Source organism: Bos taurus, chromosome 13 (genome assembly GCF_002263795.3).
Source record: "Bos taurus isolate L1 Dominette 01449 registration number 42190680 breed Hereford chromosome 13, ARS-UCD2.0, whole genome shotgun sequence".
Lineage (NCBI taxonomy): Eukaryota > Metazoa > Chordata > Mammalia > Artiodactyla > Bovidae > Bos > Bos taurus.
In genome coordinates, this window is record NC_037340.1 from 65,578,421 (window position 1) to 65,601,686 (window position 23,266).

The 23,266-nt window shown below is 52.8% G+C and overlaps 1 protein-coding gene across 11 annotated transcripts in view; it reads left to right on the top strand.

Annotated features, from left to right (window-relative positions):
* The window catches only part of DLGAP4 (DLG associated protein 4), a 201,913-nt gene that overhangs the window by 144,084 nt on the left and 34,563 nt on the right, over positions 1-23,266 (top strand). For 2 of the 11 annotated variants that reach the window (XM_059893035.1, XM_059893037.1), the window contains exon 2: positions 22,911-23,025. The exons of 6 other annotated variants lie outside the window; for them this stretch is intronic. Coding sequence is in view for 1 of the 5 variants with exons in the window: in XM_005214714.3 (XP_005214771.1) it covers positions 23,031-23,055 (25 nt within the window). In the remaining 4 variants the exon portion in view is untranslated. Of the gene's footprint in view, positions 1-768; positions 2,199-2,243; positions 6,534-22,910; positions 23,056-23,266 lie in introns of those variants that run through there. 3 more of the 11 variants (XM_025000603.2, XM_025000605.2, XM_005214714.3) reach the window with 3 other exon arrangements.

A 23,266-nucleotide genomic window follows, 5' to 3' on the forward strand; every position in this document is an offset into this window, starting at 1 on the left:
TGGGCCTTGCCCCCAGGGAATGCAATGTCTGTCACCTAGAAGAAAGCTTCCCTGGGTACATTTTGCTGGAGTTCTTTTTTTATGTGCAAAAGTTATGCTTCTCTTGAGAAAGCAATCCACGTAGGTGGTTAAACATTTCAAACTTGTAGGGGAAAAAAATGTCCAGTGACAGTTGTCTGTCTCCCACCCAAGCTCCTAGATAATCACTGTCAAACAGGCTTGGTGTTTTCCTCCAGAAATATTCTGCATACGCGGGCAGCTGTGTCCGTCAGTACATCCGGTTTTACTGCCTGCTGCCCCTGCTGTTCTGTTCCTTGTCGTCTTCACGCAAGACTGTCTCTCTGGTAGGTATTCCTGCGCGTGGCCGTGCAGTCCGCTGGTGGATGGGCCATCCATTGTTTATCTGGTCCTCTGCTCAGGGACTTTTATGTTGTTCCCAGCCTTGCTGTTACGAACACCGTTCCCCACTCGGCCGTATGTATGTGGGCAGGCATCACTGTGGGAGCCATTCCTGCAAGTGGAATTGCTGTTTCCAAGAATCTGCGCACCTAAAATTCTATTACCTTCTTTTGCATCCTGAAAATCTGTATGTTTTATAAAGCACTGTGGTTAGGTATTGACATGACTGAGCGACTGAACTGAACTGAACTGATGCTGATCCAGCCCAGAAAGGGGGAGGCCGACCAGTGTCACTCAGCAGTGGTCAGCCAGTGAGATGTCTCTGGAGTAAGGTTCAGATGGTTGGGGGCGGAATGAAGGGAAGAGGTGGGTTGGGGGACACATCAGAAGTGGAGCCAGGATAGGGGGAGGGATGCTGTTATAGGTACCTGGGGACCTGTTTGTGACTTGGTCTCCAGGGAGAGATGACTGCCCCTACACACACACACACACACACACACTCACACTCCTCCTTTCTCTGCTTCTCTGGTGTGTGCCACACCTGCTTGGCAGCAGCTAGGCCAGTGAGCTCATTGGTCCAGCAAATATTTACTTAGCTCCTGAATCCAGTTCTGGTTTGGCCACTATGTCTCTGTGCCTTTCCGAGCCTCAGTTTTCCTCATCTGAGAGATGGGGAGGCCCCTCCCTGCCTTTCTCATGTCACCAGGCTCCATCTCACCAGTGGGGAGATGTGGTAAACCAGCCAGGGGGAAAAACTCTGAAAAACAGATGGCAGTGGTCTTAGCCATACCGTGGCTGGCACCCCGGGGTCAGCAGAGAGTGAAGTTTGGACCCACCCTGGGTGGGCTGCTGTCATTCTTGGCAGATGGCCTTGACCCTCGAGTCAGGAGTTTCCAGGCAGCTGTTGGTGTTTCCTCTTGTACCAAGACTGGGTCGGGCTCATCTCTGGGGTCTTCCTGACTTTACTCTGTCCCAGGGGCTGCTCAGGATAAAAAAGTTGACAGGTTGGAGAGAGACAAGACAGGAAGATGAGGGAGGGTCTCCACACAGCAGCCAGAGTTTTGCATCCTCCCACAAGCCCACAGGAAGACCCACAAGGATGACCCAAAAGGTCATCCTCTGGTCATTTCTGCAACTCCTTGTCAGTTCTCAGTGGTGGCGGGGATGAGGAAGGGGAAGTTCTGTCCTTTTTCTAGTTTAAAAGGACACTTGAAATCACTAGCCGAGTTCCTCCTCCTGTTTTATCAGTGGGGAGACTGAAGCTGAGGTTGAGGCCCTCCTCCCAAGTGAGAAGTCAGGTGTTCAGCCCTTAACTCTCACTATCTCTCCCACGTTGTCCCCGTCTTTAGTTTCGCTTTGGGGTTAAAACCCAAAGTGAAAGAAAAAGATAAAGCAGGAAGCAGCCGCCCAAGACCCAGCCCAGGCCACAGTGGGCCCTGGGGGGCCTCACAAGGCCTCGCTGGCAGGGGAGCAGGCCTCTTTCCGACTGGCTCCCACCCTGGTTCTGGGGGCCTGGCTGGGTGGGGGCCGGGCAGGGCCCCGCCAGGAGAGGCGCCAGGCTGCAGACAGGCGGTGGCCTCCTGGCTGGGCCCACGCTGTCTGGGAGACAGCCAGTTCGACGGGTTCCCCCCGGTAAAGTCAGCCTCTCCCAGGTGTGGCCCCAGGTGGGAAGCAACTGCCTTTGAAACTCCCGTCCTTCCGGGGCAAGGCTGGGCTGGAGCTGGGCCCATGTTGGCCTGGGAAATCAACCCTGGCTTCCTGAATCCAGCTTGCACAGAGCAGTTCCAGTCTCTCTGAAGGTAAGAGCTAGCGCCCGTCTCCACTGAGAAAGCTTTTAAACTTTCAGTCCCTGTGGGCACTTACCTTACCCCCTGGCGGTTTCAAGGACCCAGATGGCCTGAAAGCCTTTTGTCCTGATTGTGTTTCCAGCCCCAGAGGCTTAGAGAGGATGGGGTGTGGAGAGCAGGAGCCGCGCTTCTCCAGGAGTTGATAGGTGGCCTCCGACAAGCCCCTGGATCTCAGGTTCCCCATTTGTTTCTTGGCAGGAGCTAGATCCTTCTAGCTCTGCCGTTCAGCCAAATCGATCTTGGTCCCTCGGGAGCTAGTGATAAAGTTCTAACACGCTTTGGGTTCGCCCGTGTGTTTCAGAGATGAACTGTTGCCTGACTACCTGGGGTCTCAAGTTCCTGTTTCTCTGTGCTTTTTCTAAGGAAACTCTCAGCCTTGCCAAAGCAGATATGGTAACAATTTGGTTGCTTCAACAAATAGGAATTTTTGTCCACCTCTCTTCCCCTCCTCTGCACAATCCCAAGGTCCCCAGGCACAGAGCCATGTTGGTTCAAGTCTGCTCCGGGGGGCACACACTGAGCACACAGTAGGTGACCTGGACGTTGTGGCTGAGCGACTGCACTGACGATCCACACTGGACCGTGCTGCTCCCATGGGAGGCAGAACCGGGCGCTTACAAAGCCCAGCCGTATCCCGAAGCCCACATGCCAGGGGCCGTGCAGCCCGTTAGCTAAGAGCATAGATCTGGAGTCATACTGCCAGGATCCAGATCCTAGACTGCTGCCTGGAGCTGTGAGGCTTTGGCAAGTTGCTTAACCTCTCTGGGCCTCAGTTTCTTCATCTGCAAAATAGAGGTGATAATACTGATATCACACGAGTCACAGTGTGAGGATGAGAGTGAGTGTGTGTGTATGTATGTGTGTAAAGCACTCAGCTCGGTGCCGGGCACAGTGGGAGCACTTAAGAAATGTTAGCCCTGGTCTTATTGATATCCAGAGAAGATTTGGAATATTTAAAGACCATCCCTGTCCCATGCCTGAAAAAGTTCAGATGCACCTGGTATTTGGAGAGGAGTTGGTCATCTGATGGCTCTTTGTCGAGTGTGGGGCTCTGATGGGGAAGATGAAGCCAATCAAGGCAGGCTTTAGAGAGGACCTCAAAAGCTGGGCAAACTCTAAGTGGATGGAGATTTTTAGGTGAGGGTGCCTAGGGTAGGAGAGAGAAGGCAGGGGCTGGTTGTCCAGGGGCCTGGGGATCTGAGTCAGGCTAGAGAAGCCTGCTCAGGGCCGTCAGAGTCCACCAGGCACTCAGCCAGGGTTTATTTCGGCATGGTCATCACTCCATTGGGCAGTTTGCTTCCTCAGGCTGTGTTGAGGAGTCTGCTCTTATGTGTTGTGAATACAGTACAAGATCCAGGCTCTCCTGGAGCATTCTTGCCTTCCCAGGCTGCATGAGGTGCTGTCGGCCCAGCACAGGGAGTGGTAGCAGTCAGGAGGTGTCAGCCTGCAGGGTGGGAGGAACTGGGCTTGTCCGACAGTACCTATGAAGGCAGGGCAGCCAGCGCTACTGTACCACAGCAGTTTCCTCAGAGGGGGCACGCGCAGCAGTGTGTGGGAACAATCCAGGGGAGGAGGACTTGGGTTCATCCCAGCCAGCTCCTCCCCGCCCCCACCTCCACGCCCCTTTCCAAACAATCGGCCATTCATGCCAGGCGCTGAGCCAGGGGAAGAAGAGGGAACAAGACAAACTTGGTCTCTTTCCTCAGGGAGCTTGGAGATCCCATCTGAGCAAGTACCCATGCACAGGATACTGTATAATTGAGATCAGAGCCCTGAAGGAAACATAGTTGCTGAGAAAGAGGATGGGGGAGGCACCTCAGGGAAAGTGGGGTGGAGGATGGGAAGGAGGCAGGCCAGGGCAGATTGGGAACTGCAAGGGGCAAGATCCTGAGGTGTAAGGCGTTTGGTGTATGGAGGGAACTGGGACAGGTTCCGGTCTGAAAGGGTCTGCAAGGTCAGGGCCGGGTGGCTGGGCTTGGTGAGTCTGGTTAAGTATCATCAGAGCTTCCAAATACTTACATCATCATCACTGTCATCATCAAGTTTCCATACTGATCATTAGTCATCAAGAAAAGCTTCTTCAGCACTCCCTGCTTACTGCTAACGCCCTTTCACATACTGCTTCAGCAGTGCAGAGCCCTGTTGCTTCCCTTGCTGAGGGAGGTGGGTTGCAGTTAGTACTACGTTCTTAGAAGTGATGGAACAGAGAGGTCAAGTGACTTAACTGGAGTCACACAGCTTAACCAAGATTTGAAATCCTGATTCACTACTCTTTCTTTTCTGCCAACTGCTTTTGTTTAAGAAGGCCAAAGCAGAAGTTTCTGCTGCTTTTTAGCCAGATTGCCATTCCAAAATGGCTCATGATCAGTCGTACCCAACTCTTAGCGATCCTTTGAATGGCAGCCTGCCAGGCTCCTCTGTGGGATTTTTCAGGCAAAAATACTGGAGTGGGTTGTTGCCATTTCCTCTTCCAGGGATATTCCTGACCCAGGGATCAAACCCACGTCTCTTGCATCCCCTGCATTGCAGGCAGATTCTTTACCCACTGAGCCATTGGGGAAGCCCAGTTTAAAAGTTTTTGTGTAGAATGATGTCATAGTGATTGTGTTAGGGCACTGGGATTAAAGTGACTTTTTAACTTTTCTATACTGTTATATATTTATAGTTCTTTTTTTATTTTAAAAAATATTTATTTGCGTTGAGTCTTAGTTGCAGCACACAGACCCTTTAGTTGTGGTGCGTGGACTCTGGAATGCACAGGCTTCAGGAGTTCTGGCACACAGGCTTATTGCTCTGTGGCATGTGGGATCTTGGTTCCCAGGCCAGGGATCCAACCTGCATCCCCTGCATTGCCAGGTGGGTTCTTAACCATTGGACCATTAGGGAAGTCCCGAGTTTTTAATTTTTTAACCTCCACATTTACCTTCCTTCTATCTCCTTTCCAAGGTTCTGATACTAACACATCCATCTCTACCCTTGTAGACCTCCAGTCTTTTTAATTTTCTATTTGCATTTTTAAAATTTTGTTTATTATTTAATTTTGTCTGCACTGGTTCTTCATTGCTTAGCTCAGGCATTCTCTAGCTGGAGCAGGTGGGGACGGCTTTTCGTTGCAGTGTGTGGGCTCCCCACTGCGGTTGCGGAGCACACGCTCTAGGTTTGAGGGCTCAGTAGTTGTGGCTCCCCGGCTCTAGAGCGCAGGCTCAGTAGTTGTGGTGCACGGGCTTAGTTGCTCCACAGCAAGTGGGATCTTCCGAGACCAGTGATCAAATCTATGTCCCCTGCATTGGCAGATGGAGTCTTAATCCACTGCACCACCAGGGAAGCCCTATTTGAATTCTGGTGTTCCCCCCACCTTTTAAAATTTCTGTTTCCTGAATCTCAGGAAATAGTCTCAGATTATTAGTCAGCCCCTGCTCATAAATACATTTAAGTCAGATCAGAAAAGTCATGCTTAAAGTAGCTTTAAACATTTTATTTGTGACTTCTGGATTTTGGTGAAAAATCAGTGTGATGACTGGGGCTCATTTGTAGAGGATTCCTCAGTGGACTCTCACTAGCCTATTTTTTTTTAAATTGTGGTTAAGTATACATAAAACGGTACCGCTGAAGCTGTTTTTAAGTGCACAGTTCAGTAGTATGAAGTACGGTTCACGTCTTGTACAGCTATCACTGCCCTCCATCTCTTTTTATCTTTGCAGAGCTGAGACTCTGTACCCGTTCCCTCCTCCTCCAGCCCCTGCAAATCGCACCTCTACTTTCTGTTTCTGTGGCCGGGTACCTCATGCACTGGCCCATTTTAAGGAGGTATATTTGAAAGGAGGAGTAGGTGGTGTCTGAATAACAAACTCTTTGGGTTAACTCTCCAAGTTAATGCACACTGCAGCCCTCAGCTTTATGTGGCTGGGTTCCAGCAGAATTTTTAAAAGGCTGCTTATGTCCCAGGAGGGCTGTCTCCCCAGAGGCAGCCTTGGTTCCCACGCCCGCGGTGGCTGTGTGGAGCCTGGGCACAGCTTCAGGATCCTTCTTAACACAGGCAGGTGCTATAATCAACCAGAAGCAGCACACCCAGTGGAAACTGTGCCATCCCCGCCTAGTGCCGTGCCCAGCCTTTATAGATCAGGATCAGTCCTAGGAGGGGAAGGGACCATTTGAGGGGTAAGTGATGTCACAGGTCTCTTTGTGAGAGCAGAAAAGGGCCTGGCAGGACAGCCCAAAGCCTGGGGGAGGTGGGTGATAGGTAATGCTTGCAAAACATCGGGCAGAGCAGCTCCAGAGGGGTGGAAGGTAAGGTCAAGGTCAAGGTCAAGTCCACTTTCTCCAGGTGCTCTTCAGAATGCTGGCTCGGGCTTGAGGTCTGTATAAAATTAAACCAGGCTCCTCCATCCATGGGATTTTCCAGGCAAGGGTACTGGAGTGGGGTGCCATTGCCTTCTCCACCAATACAGTATACTATCGCATATATATGGAGTTTAGAAAGATGGTAATGATAACCCTATATGCGAGACAGCACAAGAGACACAGATGTATAGAACACTCTTTTGGACTCTGTGGGAGAGGGAGAGGGTGGATGATTTGGGAGAATGGCATTGAAACATGTATATCATATATGAAATGAATTGCTAGTCCTGGTTCGATGCATGATACAGGGTGCTTGCGGCTGGTGCACTGGGATGACCCAGAGGTATGGTACAGGGAGGGAGGTGGGAGTGGGGTTCAGAATGGGGAACACATGTACACCCGTGGCGGATTCATGTTGATGGCAAAATCAATACAATATTGTAAAGTAATTAGCCTTCAATTAAAATAAATAAATTTATATTAAAAAAGTAAATGCTAGCCGGAGTCTGCCAGCAGAAAGGGGAGACCAGACTTTCTGCGGTGACTTCTAAGCTCTATAGGAATATGTGTTGTCAGTCTCCTTGCCAGCAAACTTGTATTTTTGTTGTGCGACCAGATGCTGTGAAGGTTGGTTTTCTGGAGACTGAAACCTGGAAGGTTTTCCCTCCCTTAGTAGATAGCTTGCTGTGTGATGCCGAGCAAATCCCTCAGCCTCTCTGAGCCTCCATTTCCTCAGCCGCACAAAGGGCAATGGTGGAGACATCTCCTTGTGGGGATCAAAAGGACCTCGGACAGCGGCAGGGCCATAGCCGCCAATGCCTGAGCAGGCAAAAACACCGGTACCTATGACTATTAGTCGCTAATATTCAACCAGTCCTTACGGGGGGTCTCACACTGTGCCATTGCAAGGGCAGGGTTCTGTGCATGGGGTTTGGAAGCTGCTGACCTTCCCTTGGGTACGTGTTCTTTCAAAGAGATCTTCCCAAGTGTCGCCATATTGTGCTTTTAGAGGCGGTCGGGAGAAACATCGAGTAGAGAAGGGCATGGTGGTGTGAGGGGGAAGGCCCTGCAGCCCTGCGCTGCTTTGGGGGTGAAGTCAGAGGATCCCGCCTCGTGAGTGGCAGCAGGCATTCTCTGGGGGGACCCCTCCTGGGTGCCACGGACATGGGAAGCACGCGGTCCTTGCCTTCCGGGGACTCAGAATCTAAAGGGAGAAGGAGAAAAGTAAGCAAATCTGTGAAACAGTGTGATGGCAGAGGCCTGTGACGTCTCTAAACCCCGGTGGGTGACCCACTGAGGGGCACCGGGCCGGGGTGGGAGGACAGTCAGGGAAGTCTCAGAGCGAGGAATGCTCGGAGTAGACCGGAACGGGGGGAGGCAGTAGGGTGCAGGAGGGGTGGTTCAGGCAGGGAGCAGCCATGCAGAGGCCTGGACACTGAGAACATGTGGGGTTGGCATGGAGAGGGGGGCAGAGAGGAGTTAGAGGGGTGCTTGGCAAGGCAGTGTCACCAGAGGTCACTACCCTAAAATATTAACACAGCCATACAGGCGTGGCCTGGGGGATGGGCAGGCAGCTGGGGTCCTCAGGGCCCTGAATTTTCCTGAGCCTGCCCCGTGGAGGGACAGGACACCTTGCTTCTACCCCAGGCCAGAAACCCCCAGCTTCTGGGCCCTCGAATGCTTGGAGGGCCTGGGGTCAGACAGCTGCCCTGAGGGCCCCTGGCTCCGATATACAGGCCCCTCAGGCAGTTGTATGGAGAAGGAAATGGCAACCCACTCCAGTACTCTTGCCTGGAGAATCCCATGGACAGTGGAGCCTGGCAGACTGCAATCCACGGGATCGCAAAGAGTTGGACACAGCTGAGCGGCTAACACACACACAGGCAGTTGTAATGATGGTTCCTCACCTGCCAAGCCCTTTCCCATCTGTGGGAAGATGAATCTTGTGGCAGTCCTAGGGCAGTGAACAGGGCGAGCCCGTATCCTTCCCTTCTTACCAGTGGGAGCCTTAGTCATACCATGAGTCAGTGCAGAATGGTGCTCACACTCAGGGCCTCCCGACCTACAGGCTTCCCCCAACTCAGCAGCAAGTATGGGGGGAGGCAAGAGCCAGGATAGCCAGTGCCAGCCGCTCTCATGTTCTCAGGAGGGGGTTTCCCGTCACAGTTAGGAGCTCTGTGCTGCCAGACTGTCCAGAGGAAGTCCAGGTCCAGCCCTGACTGTGCTGTCTTAGAGGTAGTCCTTCCTTATTTCCTCTGCAGCTTGGCCATCTGAACATTCTCCTCCCCCTCCTCTGATTGTTAGAACCAATTCTCTGGAGGCCAAAACAGAATTGAACAATGAATGTCATGCACACACAAAAGATGTCTGATGTCACATCGAGAACTGAGTGTGAAGTAGGGAAGCAAAGAAAGAGCAAACATCTCAGGCCTGGGAGGCATCTTAGAGGCCACACCTGTGGGAGCGTGAGTCCCTCCCTGCATTCATTGTGCCTGGGTCCAGCCTAGTTGACTGCCTCCCAAGCAGCTTTGCCCCTTAGAAACCCCTCCTTAGGATGGAGCAACATCTGCTCCCCCTGGAGCCCCACCTTCGTGCCCCCCCTTTGGTTGCACTGTGATGACCGGGACCATGTGTGTATGTGACAGTCTCCTAGGTATTTGAAGACTTTTCCAGGCTCCTACTCCAATCTCTCAAAGCCCCCCGACCCGTCGTGTTAGACTGGGCACGGCTCTTGGTGCACGCGTGTCATACCCCATCTGTGGTAGATCTGTGACACAAGTCACTAGTCAGTTGCGGTAACTCTTGTTCCCTGGCAGCTAGGGCTTCCCTGGTGGCTCAGATGGTAAAGCATCTGCATGCAATGCAGGAGACCCAGGTTTAATCCCTGAGTCTGGAAGATCCCCTGGAGTAGGAAATAGCAACCCACTCCAGTATTCTTGCCTGGAGAACTCCATGGACAAAGGAGCCTGGTGGGCTACAGTCCATGGGGTGGTAAAGAATTGGACATGACTGAGCGACTAATACTTTTTCTTGCTGTTCAGTCAGTCCCAGGCTTTCTCCTGCAGTACTCCACGTGGCTGCGCCCAGTCGGTGGAGCTTTACTTTATTGTGAGTTTCCTGAGGTCAAGGACTACGCATCCTGGGTCCCTGGTGCCCACCACGGGCCAACGTGTGGCCTCACTTGTCATAACAGGAGGATGGATTAGAAACTTCTCCCCAGTGCAAATTGTCCCCTTCTCATCAGGCTCCAATTTGGCAACGCCCCTGTCCACAGTCACCAACAGTCCCCACTGCTTTACCCAGGAGCCCCCTGGGGCTGCCCCCTCCCTGGTCCTGCACCTTCCTCTGGTGGTATAGCCTCAGACCGTGTCTGTGATCCACCAGAGTCACTGAGGCATTTTCCCACGTGTCTGCTGCTTTGTGTAATTGTCTAACTTGGGATCCTGAACTGAGGACCTTAATATAAGCTCTGAGGACCAGGCCCTCTCCCTTCCTGTGTCCCTGTCCCCAGGCCTGGCACCATGGAAGGCGGCCGGCCTGAGCTGACCTGAGCTGAACTCACGGTTTTCCCCATTCACTGCTGCACCGTTCATCTCATCTTGTCTCTCGGCCACCCAGGGTTCTTGGCTCCAGATTCTGTCACCCGATAGGCCACCTGTCACTCCAGGCGCAGTGAATAAGCCTATTAACACCGTCTTTCTATTCCGGGATTCGCTTGGTCATTCAGAATGATGAAAGAGGCCAGCAATCGAGGTGCACAGGGCCTGGTAGTGTCTGGCTTTGCACACTGGACACAGGGTCCTGTGACAGCTTGTCAAAAGCCAGGCTTTTTGTGACCCGTTACCAGGGTTTGACGTCAGCCCTCCAGGAGTGAGGATGGTTTTAGAGGCTCTTTCTTTTAACTGGCACTTCCCAGGCTGGGCTCCTGGGACCTTAGAGTTTTGGAAAGGCCACAGTGAGGTTCACATGCTAGAGCCAGCATTTGACAAGTCAGTATTTGAAAAGCCAAATCTTGGATCCTCCACCCCCTACTCCTCCGCCAGGCCAGGCAGGGGCTGTCCACGTCAAGTTTTTGCATTGGGCTGGAGCCATAGTGGCCCTGTAACGGGCCATCTTCTACTTGTCAGCACCTCCTTACTAGAGTTTATAGCTTTAATGTACGAGAAAAATCATGATTCAGTAACCACTGGCATCTCTTTAAAGCTTGGATTCCCAGTTTTGGTGGTAATAAGGTGTCCTGTGGGGTAGGGCAGGGGCCTCAGCAGAGCTTCTGGCAGAGCCAACTCTGCAGGCAGGTCTCCAGGGAGAAATAAAAGGATGCTTGCAGGAGATTCCATCACAGAACGGGTGGTAAGGGGTGAATGTTGCCTGATAGGTTGCTGACTGGATGCAGTTGCTGTAATGGTAGAAATGTTTTTTGAGAAACAACATGCTGGTTAGGGGCTGGATGAGGTAGGGCTCGGCCACAGGTGGGTGCCTCCCTGAATGTCTGGAGCCGGTGGTCTCCAGGCTGGGAGGCAGGGTGGGGGGCGGGGGGCATGGGGAACACCACACTTAGAGCCCCAGGCGAGGTCATTGCTCTGGTACCTACTCTTCAGGGAGCGCATTTGCCTTTCTGACCCTCAGTCTCCTCATTTGTACTATGAAGAGGTTGAATTAGTCTGGTGGAGCTCAAAATACCACATGGGGAAATGGTATTTCTCCCCCACATGGAGGGGAAAAGGAAAATGGAGCCCCTCCAAGGGCCCTGGCTGGGAGTCAACCAGCCTCCCCAGGCCCTCTTGGGGGTCCCCAGAATCTGGCTTGAGAATCACTGGAATTACTATCTCCTCAGACCCTGGAATTTGAGAGTTTCACATCCTCGTTCCAGTCACAGTACCCCGTCAACCAGCTGTGTGACCTGGGACAGGTGGCCTCACGTCTCTGGTCTCTGCTTTGAGGCTGTAGTGAGATTTAGCCAAGCTGGGAAAGTCCTGAGCGACTGGGAAACCTGTATCAGGGGTTCTGGTGTTTTCTGGTGAAGGGTCAGAGTGTCCAGGACTGCACATCCAGGGGAGAAGGGCGCTGGGTGGCCATGATCACAGGCAGAGCAGGGCACCTTTTTCGTCCATATGCTGGGGCTCTTGTCCAGGGGCAGCAGAGCCAGAGGCACCGCCAGCTAACCCACTCAGAGGATATTGCCAGACCTTGTGTGAGGACCAAGACTAGGGTCCTTACTGGGGAACTGGCCTGGCCAAGATCTTGCAGGCCTGGCTGAGTGGCACCTGCCTCCAGCCCTGGGCAGGGTGGTGAAGCAGCAGCTACGAGTGCCGGCTCTGGAACCAGAAAGCCGGAGCTCAGATCCTGGCCACCTGACTTGGGGCTGTTCGCTACTCTCTGAGCCTCACTGTCTTCCTCTTTGAAGTGGGAACGATGGGCCTGGTGAGGAATTGATGATCTGATACAGTTACATCTTTTCATGCTAGGCCAGTTCATGGCCAGCCCTCCGTCTGGGGAGATGCCCTGGAGCTTGTGAGTCATCTGACTGGCAGCTCGCTGTCCTCAGAGAACCAGCTAACCTGAACTGTGGGTCTATCTGGAGGGCATTGCTTAACCCCATCCTCCAGCCCCTCCGGCCAGAACGTGTCAGGACAGAACCACCTCAGACCTTGAGCCCAACGGGGATGTGAGCAGGGCTTTCTAAGGAGCAGCTGTCTCTGGAGGGCACCAAGGCTGTCGCCCCAGCAACCGAGCAGGTCCCTCCCAGGCAGCTGCTCCAGGGCCTTGAAGAGGGGGCAGCCATTTGTGTTCCTGGTAGGGCTCTCCCGTTCCCTGTGCCCTGGTGCCATGAGCCTGCAACCAGACCTGGCCTGCCACCAGAAGAGGTTTCTCTGCTTTCGCCCAGCAGACCTGACATAGTGCCAGAGGGGCCTCCTGCTGCCTCCATTTCAAAGTTCCCAAGGGTCTCCTGCCTTTGCAGGAGGTTCTTGGGGACCGGCTTCCTGGGGTGTAGGGGAGAGGAGCTGGGGTTCCGGAAGGAGCGGGGAGGTCTGTGCCATGGGCCATGTTAGCAGGTGGGCGTGTGCCAGCACAGTGGTGTGTTTTTTTTTTTTTTAAACTTTGGATTAACTAACTCCATTTGTTAATCTTGAGGTTTTATTTTTTTTTTTTTAAGTCCAGATATTTCTGGCTTCACTCACCCATGTCTCCACCTGACAGCCAGGGGCCAGAGGCATTAGAGGCCTGGTGTCCCATAGACATTTAAACTTCTGATGCCCATTCAAGGCCAACCCACTTAGCTGGGAAAACTAAGGGATTAGACCCTGTGCAGAGTATACGGCCCACCACGGTCTCACAGAGCAGACTTTTCTACACAGCCACTCTTTTTTCCTTTTTAATAATTTTTATTTATTTACGGCTGTGTTGGGTCTTTGCTGCTTCGAGGGCTTTTCTCTGGTTGCGGTGAGTGGGGGCTGCTCTTCATTGCGGTGCATGGGCTTCTCCTCACGGCTTCTCTTGTTACAGAGCAGAGCCTCTAGGCCCTTGGGCTTCCGCCGCTGAAGCACACGGGCTCAGTAGTGGCAGTTCCCAGGCTCTAGAATACAGGCTGAGTAGTAGTTGCGGCACACTGGCTTAGTTGCTCCGAGGCACGTGGCATCTTCCTGGACCAGGGATCGATCCCAAGTCTCGTGCACTGGCAGGCAGATTCTTTACCACTGAGTCACCAGGGAAGCCCCACAGCCACTCTAGAAAGCTAAAAGTCTGTTCTCGAATCTGTAAAACGTCAGTGATGATTATCTCCCCTCCCAGGCCTGTGTCTGGAATAAAGTAGTATCTGCCCCAGTACTCACTCAGTCATGATCCTTTTAAATCTGTACATAAGACAGGCCTTGCCTGGAAGACATTGCTTGAAGCACAGCTCCATTGCTGAACTTCAAACAGAATTGCTCCAGGCTTTACCTCCCACCAGATTGCACTCGGGTAGTGTGTGTGTGTGTGTGTGTGTGTGTGTGTGTGTGTGTGTTGAGGGCTGACCTAAAGGGATCTTTCCTCTTTGTTTTTTATTTTTTTTAAACTTTTTATTTTGTATTGGGATATAGTTTTTGGGAATACAATTTATATTGGGATATTGTATGGGGAATACAATTTATATTGTATTGATTAACAATGTTTTGATAGTTTCTGGTGAACAGTGAAGGGACTCGGCCATACATGCACATGTATCCCTTCTCCCCCAAACTCCCCTCCCATCCAGGCTGCCACATAACATGAGCAAAGTTCCGTGTGCTATACAGTAGGTTCTTGTTGGTTATCTGTTTTAAATATAGCAGTGTGTACATGTCTGTCCCAAACTCACTAACTATCCCTTCCCTCTATCCCTACCCCTTGGCAGCCCTAAGTTCATTCTCTACGTCTGAGTCTGTTTCTGTTTTGTAAATAAGTTCATTTTTATCATTTTCTTTTTAGATTCTGCCTGTAAGGGATATCATGCAATATCTCTCCTTCTCTGTCTGAATGACTCACTTCACTCGCTGTGAAAATCTCTAGGTCTGTGTATGTTGCTGCAAATGACATTATTTCGTTCTTTTTAATAGCTGTGTAATATCCCATTGTATGTATGCGCCACGTCTTCTTGTCCTCTGTCAGTGGACATGCAGGTTGCTTCAGTGCCGTCCGTGGCTGTTGCAAACAGTGCTCCGGTGAACTCTGAGGTGCATGTATCCTTTCAGGGCATGTATGCCCAGGAGTGGTATTGCAGGGTCATACGGTAGCTCTTATTTTTAGTTTTTTAGGAGACCACCATATTATTATCCATAGTGTCTGTACCAATTCACAGGGAGTTTTTCAGAGTGTTTGCCCTGGGCATTAGATTACAGCTCCAAGTCAGGAGTAAATTATTCTTCCCTGAGCCTCAGTCTATCCAGCTGTCAAACAGGTTTGTTCAATCATTCAATAAATATTTACTGAGCCCAGCCCTGTATTGGGCTTGGTCCTAGGAAAGCATTTTAATTCTATAAAATATTCAGGGTTAGTCTGTAAAGTGTCTGCCTGCAATGCAGGAGACCCGGGTTCAATCCCTAGGTCAGGAAGATCCTCTGGAGAAGGAAATGGCAACCCACTCCAGGATTCTTGCCTGGAGAATCCCACGGACAGAGGAGCCTGGCAGGCTGAGATAACAAAGAGTCAGACACGACTGAGTGACTAACACATACACACTCTCAGGAAGCTGTGTTAGATACCCAGGATGTGTATCTGTTTGGGGAGAGGGACAGAAGACTAGTGAACCAGTAGGTGGATGAGTGCCTGATAAAACCAACGAGGTCCTCAGAACAAGAATAGCCGCTGTAGACAAGGGTGGTCAGGGAGGATCCATCAAGGATATGACCCCTGAGCCAAGACCTGAGTGGGCAGCAGTGATGAGAGCAGGTTAAGGAGTAGGTGTGCAGAGATGGGGGTGGGAGCATCACAGACAGGGAGTAGCAGGTTCAGAGGCCCTAATGTGAGCACACACTTGCAGTGTTTGCAGAACAGCAGCGTGACTGGAACGGAAGGAGCAAGGGGGACGTGCAGGAGCTGAGCGTGGAGAAGGGGCAGTGCCCGTTGCAGGCCAAAGTAGGCAACGTTATAGAATGGGGAGCCTTGGCAGAACTTTAGAAAAGGGAGGCAGTAATCTAGTTTGTACTTTTAAGTAACTCCTCGGGTCACTGTCTGGAGAGTGGTTCTGGGTGAGTTGGGCCACTGACAAAGCAGGGCGGCAGGAGGGTAGGAAGTGGAAGCCTGGACCGGGCTGATGGGATGGAGAGAAACCTGGCTCTGTGACATGTGCTTTTGTGGGGGAGGCCGGGGAAGAGGGGGTAGGACTCCCCAGGCTCCCAGAGTGTGTAGCTGAGTGCAGGGGGTCCCCTCTCCAGGAAAACAAGGCCGATGTGAAGGAGGGAGGCGCAGGTTCATCTGGACACTCTGGACTTGGGATGGCCTTGGCGCCTGACACAGGGCTGCCTCGTGTGCCAGGCCTTGGAGATAGGAGGCGATAACGTGCTTCCAGCTGCAGTCATGTCTGCGTGCTGTGGAATCCTCCAACTGCAGGCCCATTTAGAGGGACTGTGAGGGATTCTCTGGGCAAGAAGGTTGCACTGTTCCCATTGTCTGGGCAGCCCCAGGAAACCAAGGACCCTGTCCGAGAGGCGGCACCCCTCTCTTGGGCCCCCTGGCTCCCCTTCACCAGCTGAATTACCACTTCGCCAAGCCAGGCCCTGCTCGAATCTGTCTGCCCACGCCTTGAGCTCTTCTGCCCTGCTCCTCTGCTCAGAGTACCCCTCCACCTAAAAACCCTGCCTTTCCTTCCCTTCAGTGACTCTGGTCAGTCCTGCCAGACCCAGTCAACCTTAATGTCTTCCAGCCATCCCTCAGAAGGTGATCAGTCTCTCCTTCATCCAGAAACCATGGTGACTGGAGTTGCAGGGGCCACCCCAGGATTACAAGGCATCTCCATATCTGCCAGCTTTTTGGATCCCACTCAGAGCACTTGGGGTGTCACACCCCACTTTCTGGGCAAAGCAGTTGACGTGCTCAAGGCTGTTGCCTCCATGTGACCCTCATCGAGTTGGTGCAGTAGCCGGGGCATCGGGCAGCGGTCAGACTTCAGGCAGCCTGGGTTCAAGCCCTGGCCCCAGTACCACCTGGCTAGAAGGTGAGCTCCACCAAGCCTCCCCACTTCTCTGAGCCCCACCTGGAAAATGGGGCAACGACAGACCTACCTTGCATACCTGTTCTGAGGATTCGTTTGGCCAAAGTCCAATCCATGCTCATTATTCACAGTGCTTACACATATAATGTCTCACAGACACTGAATTAGCGATCCTGAACTATTGTTCCAATGGGAAATGCAGAGTCCTTGCATGTCCACCAGCTGCCAACAGAAAACACCAAGGCTTCAGTTCAGTTGCTCAGTCGTGTCCGACTCTTTGCGACCCCACGAATCGCAGCACGCCAGGCCTCCCTGTCCATCACCAACTCCCAGAGTTCACTCAGACTCATGTCCATCGAGTCAGTGATGCCATCCAGCCATCTCAACTTCTGTTGTCCCCTTCTCCTCCTGCCCCCGATCCCTCCCAGCATCAGAGTCTTTTCAACTCTTCGCATGAGGTGGCCAAAGTACTGGAGTTTCAGCTTTAGCATCATTCCTTCCAAAGAAATCCCAGGGCTGATCTCCTCCAGATCAGCTGGACTGATCTGGATCTGGCTGGATGGACTGGCTGGATCTCTTTGCAGTCCAAGGGACTCTCAAGAGTCTTCTCCAACACCACAGTTCAAAAGCATCAATTCTCCAACTCTCACATCCATACATGACCACTGGAAAAACCATAGCCTTGACTAGACGGACCTTTGTTGGCAGAGTAATGTCTGCTTTTCAATATGCTATCTAGGTTGGTCATAACTTTTCTTCCAAGGAGTAAGCGTCTTTTAATTTCATGGCTGCAGTCACCATCTGCGGTGATTTTGGAGCCCAGAAAAATAAAGTCTGCTGCTGCTGCTAAGTCGCTTCAGTCGTGTCCGACTCTGTGCAACCCCATAGATGGCAGACCACCAGGCTCCCCCGTCCCTGGGATTCTCCAAGCAAGAACACTGGAGTGGGTTGCCATTTCCTTCTCCAGTGCATGAAAGTGAAAAGTGAAAGTGAAGTCATGTCTGACTCTTAGCGACCCCATGGATTGCAGCCCACCAGGCTCCTCCGTCCATGGGATATTCCAGGCAAGAGTACTGGAGTGGGGTGCGACTGTGTTAAAGACACCTATTTAGTATATTGTTGATGTATCAACGTGGAATTCGGCCAGTAACACTGTAACTCATGCCTGAACGAAGCTTGTCTGACACAGATGGTTTCTCCATAAGGCACATCACAGCCTTCCTGCACTTAACAGCACTGGACAGCACTTCGGCACTATACTTGAGGCCATTTCAAACTGAGAAATCACCACCAGCAACAAAAAACACACAAAAATGTGGAAGTGCAGCATCAAGGAGACCAGGAAAAGGAGGCTTGTTTACAGTATGAGCTGAAACAGAAGGACAGTGTCGCCCTGTTCAGTGTCAGCTGGGAACCTGCGTGTGGGGCGATTCGAACTGTCAGGCTCTGCCAGTGGCCACAAAAGCCCCACGAGTGTTGATTTAAAGGTTACAGATGAGTCTTAGCGTGTAGGCAAACTTGCGTTACAGACTTGTTAATAATGAGGGCTGGGTGTAGATGGAGCACTCGCTCAGTGAGGTCTGCGGTTAGTGTTGGAACCAACACCAACAGGAGTGTGTCCTGAGCGCGTCCCCTCTGGACAGGGCTGGGACTCCCTGAGCTTTGTGGCTTTATCTTCCCCAGAGTGTCACCTTGGTAACCTCTTGGCTCCTGTGCACTTAGGGGTGGGAGGCCAGTGTAGGTTCTGGAGGCCTTGAGGCCACCTCCCGCCCCCCTCCCCCACAACTGAAGGGTTTGTTCCAATTCCACTGGGTGGCTGGTGGCACCACTGAAAAGTTTCAAAGCAGGGGTGTGATTGGATTCCTTAAGTGGCCCATTGATCAGCATGAAAGAGGGATTCGAAAGGTAAGGAGGAGGCCGGAGGGCCAGGGAGCAGCAGTGTGGGGTGTCTGTGGGCGCTGGCTCTCGATCAAGAGAGAAGGGAAGGATGGGGAGGCAGTTAGGAAGCACCTGGCTGTGTGCACTCGGTCTCCAGGAAGATATTGGGGGGAGAAGTGCCGCCAGTCCCTCTTGCTGGTGTTTGAAATTAACGTTTGATGATGTTCTTCTAAGGAGCAGTGAGGGAGGTGGTTCCAGCCTGGCACAGGGAGGGAAGAGCAGGGAGCATGCGGGCCGTCAACAGGAAAGTGGATCTCAGAGGCCAGTCTGTTCCTGGGATTTTCTCCCAGCATCCTGTGCTTTGGGGAGGGAGACAGGGAAGAAAGAGGAATTGGAGGCCGAGTGGGTGGGGAGCCTTGACTTCTGTTTTTACCATAGCAAGTGAGCCGCCCAGTTTAGCTGCGTGTTGACCCGTTGCATGAGACAAAGAGGGATCTTACAGGTTCTCAGTCAGCCCTTCCTCCAACAAGTCCTCCCTGGAGCCTGGCAGAGCCAGCAAGGGAGTTTAGAGGTCTGGATTTGAGGTCAGCTCCGTTTGCACAGGGTCTCGGGTGGGTCCACTGGCTCTTCTGCAGAGCCTATGGCCGTGGCTCCCACATTGTTAAGGCTGCTTCCTGCTCGGCTCCTGGGCACCAGCAGACCTGAGGGCCAGGCTGGGCCTCCAAAGCACTTGCAGGGGGGCTAGCATCCTGAGGTTGCTAGGGAACCACAGCCACTCCTCTGAGCACCTGAACTCTGATTGGCCATCTTCTGTATCTTGACATGAAAAAAAAAAAAAAACAACGTGCAGAAGCAAATTTATTCCAAGCTGAGAGTTTGCTGGGTAAAACCTTGGTGCAGAAGGCAGTAATGAGACAAAGGGGGCCCCTTCTCAGAAGAAGCAAGGGCTTGTGCAGAGTGGGGTGGGGAGACTGGGCTGGATGTCTGGGGTCGGGGGCAGGTGGCCTCGCACAGCCGGCTTCTGTCTGATCCTGGGCGTGAGGGACCGGCCGGGCCGAGGAGAGGGCAGGGAGGCACGCGGCCCCCAGGGCTCAGCAGTGCAGTGCGCAGACAGTGCTAGGGCTCAGTAGACACTTCTCTCAGAATCTTTAAAAACACACACAAGAACCAGCTGGAGGAGCTAGTCATCCTGGAGCGATCTCCACGCTTCCCAGGGCAGGTCTGAAAGCTTTCCAGAGTGAATGGACACAGAGTTGGCCCCACTCACCACGCCGGTGTCAAGTGTGGCGCACAGAACGTCTCCACACGGGGCAGGGAGGGCCGCAGTCACATCCTGGCCGGTGCCAACATCTTGGGGCTCGGGGCATTTGCTTCCTCTAAAGTTCATTAGCAAATGATGGTTGTGCACCCTCTGGACTGGGGCCCAGCTGCCCACATGCATGGGACACACACTCAGTCGGAGACTTGGCCATGGGCCTGAGTGCTCCAGAGGAGAGGGTCAGACTGCCTGGGCCAGAAAGGGCTGGGGGTGGAGGGCTGGGCCGGAGGGCAGGAAACATGGAGGATGTGCAGAGGGGTTTTGCCTGAGATGATGCATGTGCAAGAGGGCTTCGGTGCATGAAGAGTGTGGCATGTTTGGGAAAGGGTGGGAGGGCTCTCTGAAGCTTGAAGGGGCATGCTGAGGGGGTGGGAGGGCGGGAGGTGAGGCTGTCAGCATGGGAAAGTGGGACCAAGAAGAATGGGCTCCAGAGTTGGGATGGGACTAGAACCTCAGGTTCTAAAGTGCCGGAAGCCTTCACTGTGGCTAAATCCTGATTTTCAGCACCCGAGGGCTTTTTTGTAGTGGTGAGGTTCTTTTTCTTATTCAGCGAATACTTATTGAGAGCTTTCTGTGCTTGAGACATCACCATGGGCCTGGGATACGACCTGCTGTGCCAAGACAGACAGAGTCCCCCATCCACGTCAGGCCTGTAACCACTGGCGAGTAAATGCTGAGATGAGCGATGACAAATGTGGCAGGTACTCTGATGGAGATCCTGAGAGACGCGAGATTAGGGAGCAGTCAGGGGAGGCCTCAGGGAGGAAGTGACCCCTGAAACCTGAGGAGCTGAGAGAAGCCTTCCAGGCAGAAGGGACAGCATGTGTAAAAGCCCCGAGGTGGGAGGAAGTGCAGGAGTTGAGAACACAGGCTGGCTGCATCTGGATGCTGGAAGGGGCTGCGGAGGTGTTGGCCTGTATTTCTTGGCATTTCATGCCTGTGAAATGAGGGCTGTTCCTTAGAGTCAGGCCCCATCCTCCTGCCCTGGGTGGGTACAGTGCTCACAATGAGTGCTGCCTCCCACCCACAGAGGCCCCAAGGCTCAAAACCCACTCCATTAGTCACACCACTTGTCTGACTGTCACCTGTGCCCCTAGAGACGTAGAGAATCCAAGGTAAGTTCACTTTTCTTTTACCACACCTGGCTATCTGGCCTGGCCTCCCTAGTTCACTTTCTCTCTCTCTCTAATGAGTGAGTACATCAGCAGGACTCCGGCCTACACACCCTGACAGAGACTGGAGGGTCAGCCCTCTGTACAGGCCCTCAACTGTGGACGGTCCCATAGTGTCCTGGGTGGGGCACGTCCCCGCACAGATTGACTCCTTCAGGCCAGTGTCAGCCGACAGCACAGGTGGGGGACAAGGACCTCGCCTGTGATCACAGGGCCTCAGCTAGGCTTAGAGCCCAATTCTGGGTCCTCACGCTCACTGCCACCCCCTTTAGGGAGATGTTCTTAGGGACGTGTCCCCCTTTAAGCATTTTGAGCAGATTGAGGTTTCCTCCTGATCTGGGGAAGAAAACTCCACTGAAGCTTCCTTGGAACTTTCAGGCCAACCAAACAAATGAATCATGAAATCCCTGGTGAGTCCGGGCTCTGCTGGTCGTGGGCTTCAACAGGCTGCTCTCTGTGTCAGCTCTTGAGGGAGACTGCCCCGGGCCTGGTCTGAGAACCAGTCCAGTCTCCCACCAGGGGCTGGGGAGTGGTAAACTTTTGGCTCACCCCTAGGCCTGTCTCCCTCAGAACGAGAAAGCAGTCAGAGCTGCGCTGGCCCTGGGCTGTCTGACCTCAGTGATGTAGCAGGTGTGTGTGTCTGAGGGGCTCCCCAAGCAGGGCTGGGGAATTCTGAACAGAGAAGGGACTGAAAGCTCCCGGAGCAGAGTCACCTGGGGCGGGCACGAGACGTGGCTCCTGGCTCCGGGGCTTTCCTGGGGTGGCCTCTGTTGTTGTTGAGGCACTCGGCTGTCGCTCTGCTGAGGAGGGCCCCTGGCTTTCCTAGTCCCCAGTATGGGCCTGGCCTAGTACACGTGTCTGTCAGGTGAACAGGCGGACTGTCTAAATTGCATTTTTTATTTTTGTTGTTGTTTGGTCACTCAGTCGTGTCTAACTCTTTATGTCCACATGGACTGCAGCACACCAGGCTTCCCTGTCCTTCACCATCTCCTGGAGTTTGCTCAAACTCACGTCCATCGAGTCGGTGATGCCATCCAGCCATCTCATCCTCTGTCGTCCCCTTCTCCTCCTGCCCCCAATCCCTCCCAGCATCAGGGTCTTTTCCAGTGAGTCGGCTTTTTCTTTTTAGGCAGTGGTAATTTGCATACACTGGCAGGAAATAATACAGAAGGATCCTGGTACCCGTTACCCGGTTTCCTTCAGTGATAAAATCTTGCAGACCTGTAGTCTGCTGTCATAGCCGGAATACTGACACAGATACAGCCCGGCGGTCTTACTCAGATTCCGCCGTCTTCACTTGTATCACCTGTGGTGCATTTCATCCACTGCTTTCATCACAAGTGCAGGTGCCTGTGTCCATCGGCACGGCCAAGATACACAGCTCCCACCAGTGAGCACATGCTGGGGTCTTCCCTGTCACCCTTTTATAACCAAGTCACTCCAGCCTCTTCCTCACTTTCTCCCCCTAGTCTCCGCACATCTGTTCCCATCTCTGTAATTAGGTCATTTCAGTAATGTTTTATAAATAGAATCACGTGCTCTGTAACTTTTGAGATAGCTTTTTCACGAGGCATGATTCACTTGAGATTCACCCAAGTGGTTGCTTACATCAGTGGTTCCTTTCTCTCGGTTGCTGAGTGGTCTCCCATGGTCTGGGTGCACCACAGCTGCTCACCCATTGAAGGACTTCCGGGTTGTTTCCAGTTTAGGCCTATATCACATACAGTTGCCTTGAACATACATGGCTAAGTTTTTTGTGAACGTGTTATCATTTCTGTGGGCTAGATGCCCAAGAGTGTGGTTATTGGGTTGTATGATATTTGCATGTTTGATTTTAAAAGAAACTGCCAGATTGTTTTCCAGGTGGTTGTATCATTTTACACTCCCACCAGCCATGTGCGAGTGATTCCATTTTCCCACATCCTCAGCAGCATTTGGTGTTGTCGCCGTTTCTCATTTTGGCCATTCTGGTGTTTGCACAGTGATGTCTCATGGGGCAGATGAATGGGTTCTCCTGTGCCTTGTCCACGGCCCTGGTGGCTCTGAGCCTCGTTTCGAGGGTTCCCACTGGGCCGTCACCATCACCTTGATTGGCAGCCCCTTGAAGGCCAGGCTTAAAGCCCCTCCTCTGGCTTTTGCTCCCTGTGGGCCTCACCTTGGTAGAGGCTGTTTCCGTCCTCACTGGGGAACGGACAGTTGGAGTTAAGATGCCAAGAAAAGCCACTGGATGTGACCCCACCCCTCAGAGGAAGTAGCTTCTGCTAGTTGACCAGCGTCTCCTGTTTCAGACCGAAAGTGGAGCCAGCCCTGGGCCAGGACCGGAACGGGACTCTGAGACCCTACTTCCCACCCAGGGCAGGTCTTAGTTCCCTGAGTCTTGCTGGAAATAGAGAGCCTGACTGGGTGCGATGAAGTCTTGGGGGAGGCAGACTGGTGTGTGGGGTTTTCACATAATGAGGTGGGGTGGTAGGGTGGGAATGGCACCCTGTGGGGAAGGATAACTGAGCCCTGAAGGATGCGCTGGTCTTTGACCAGACAGGGAGGGGGCCTCCGGCAGCGGAGCAGCGAGGGGAGGGAAGGTAGAGCAGGAAGGAAAGACCGAGAAGGGGGGTGGCAGGTCTCTGCACTTGAGGACAGGTGAGGT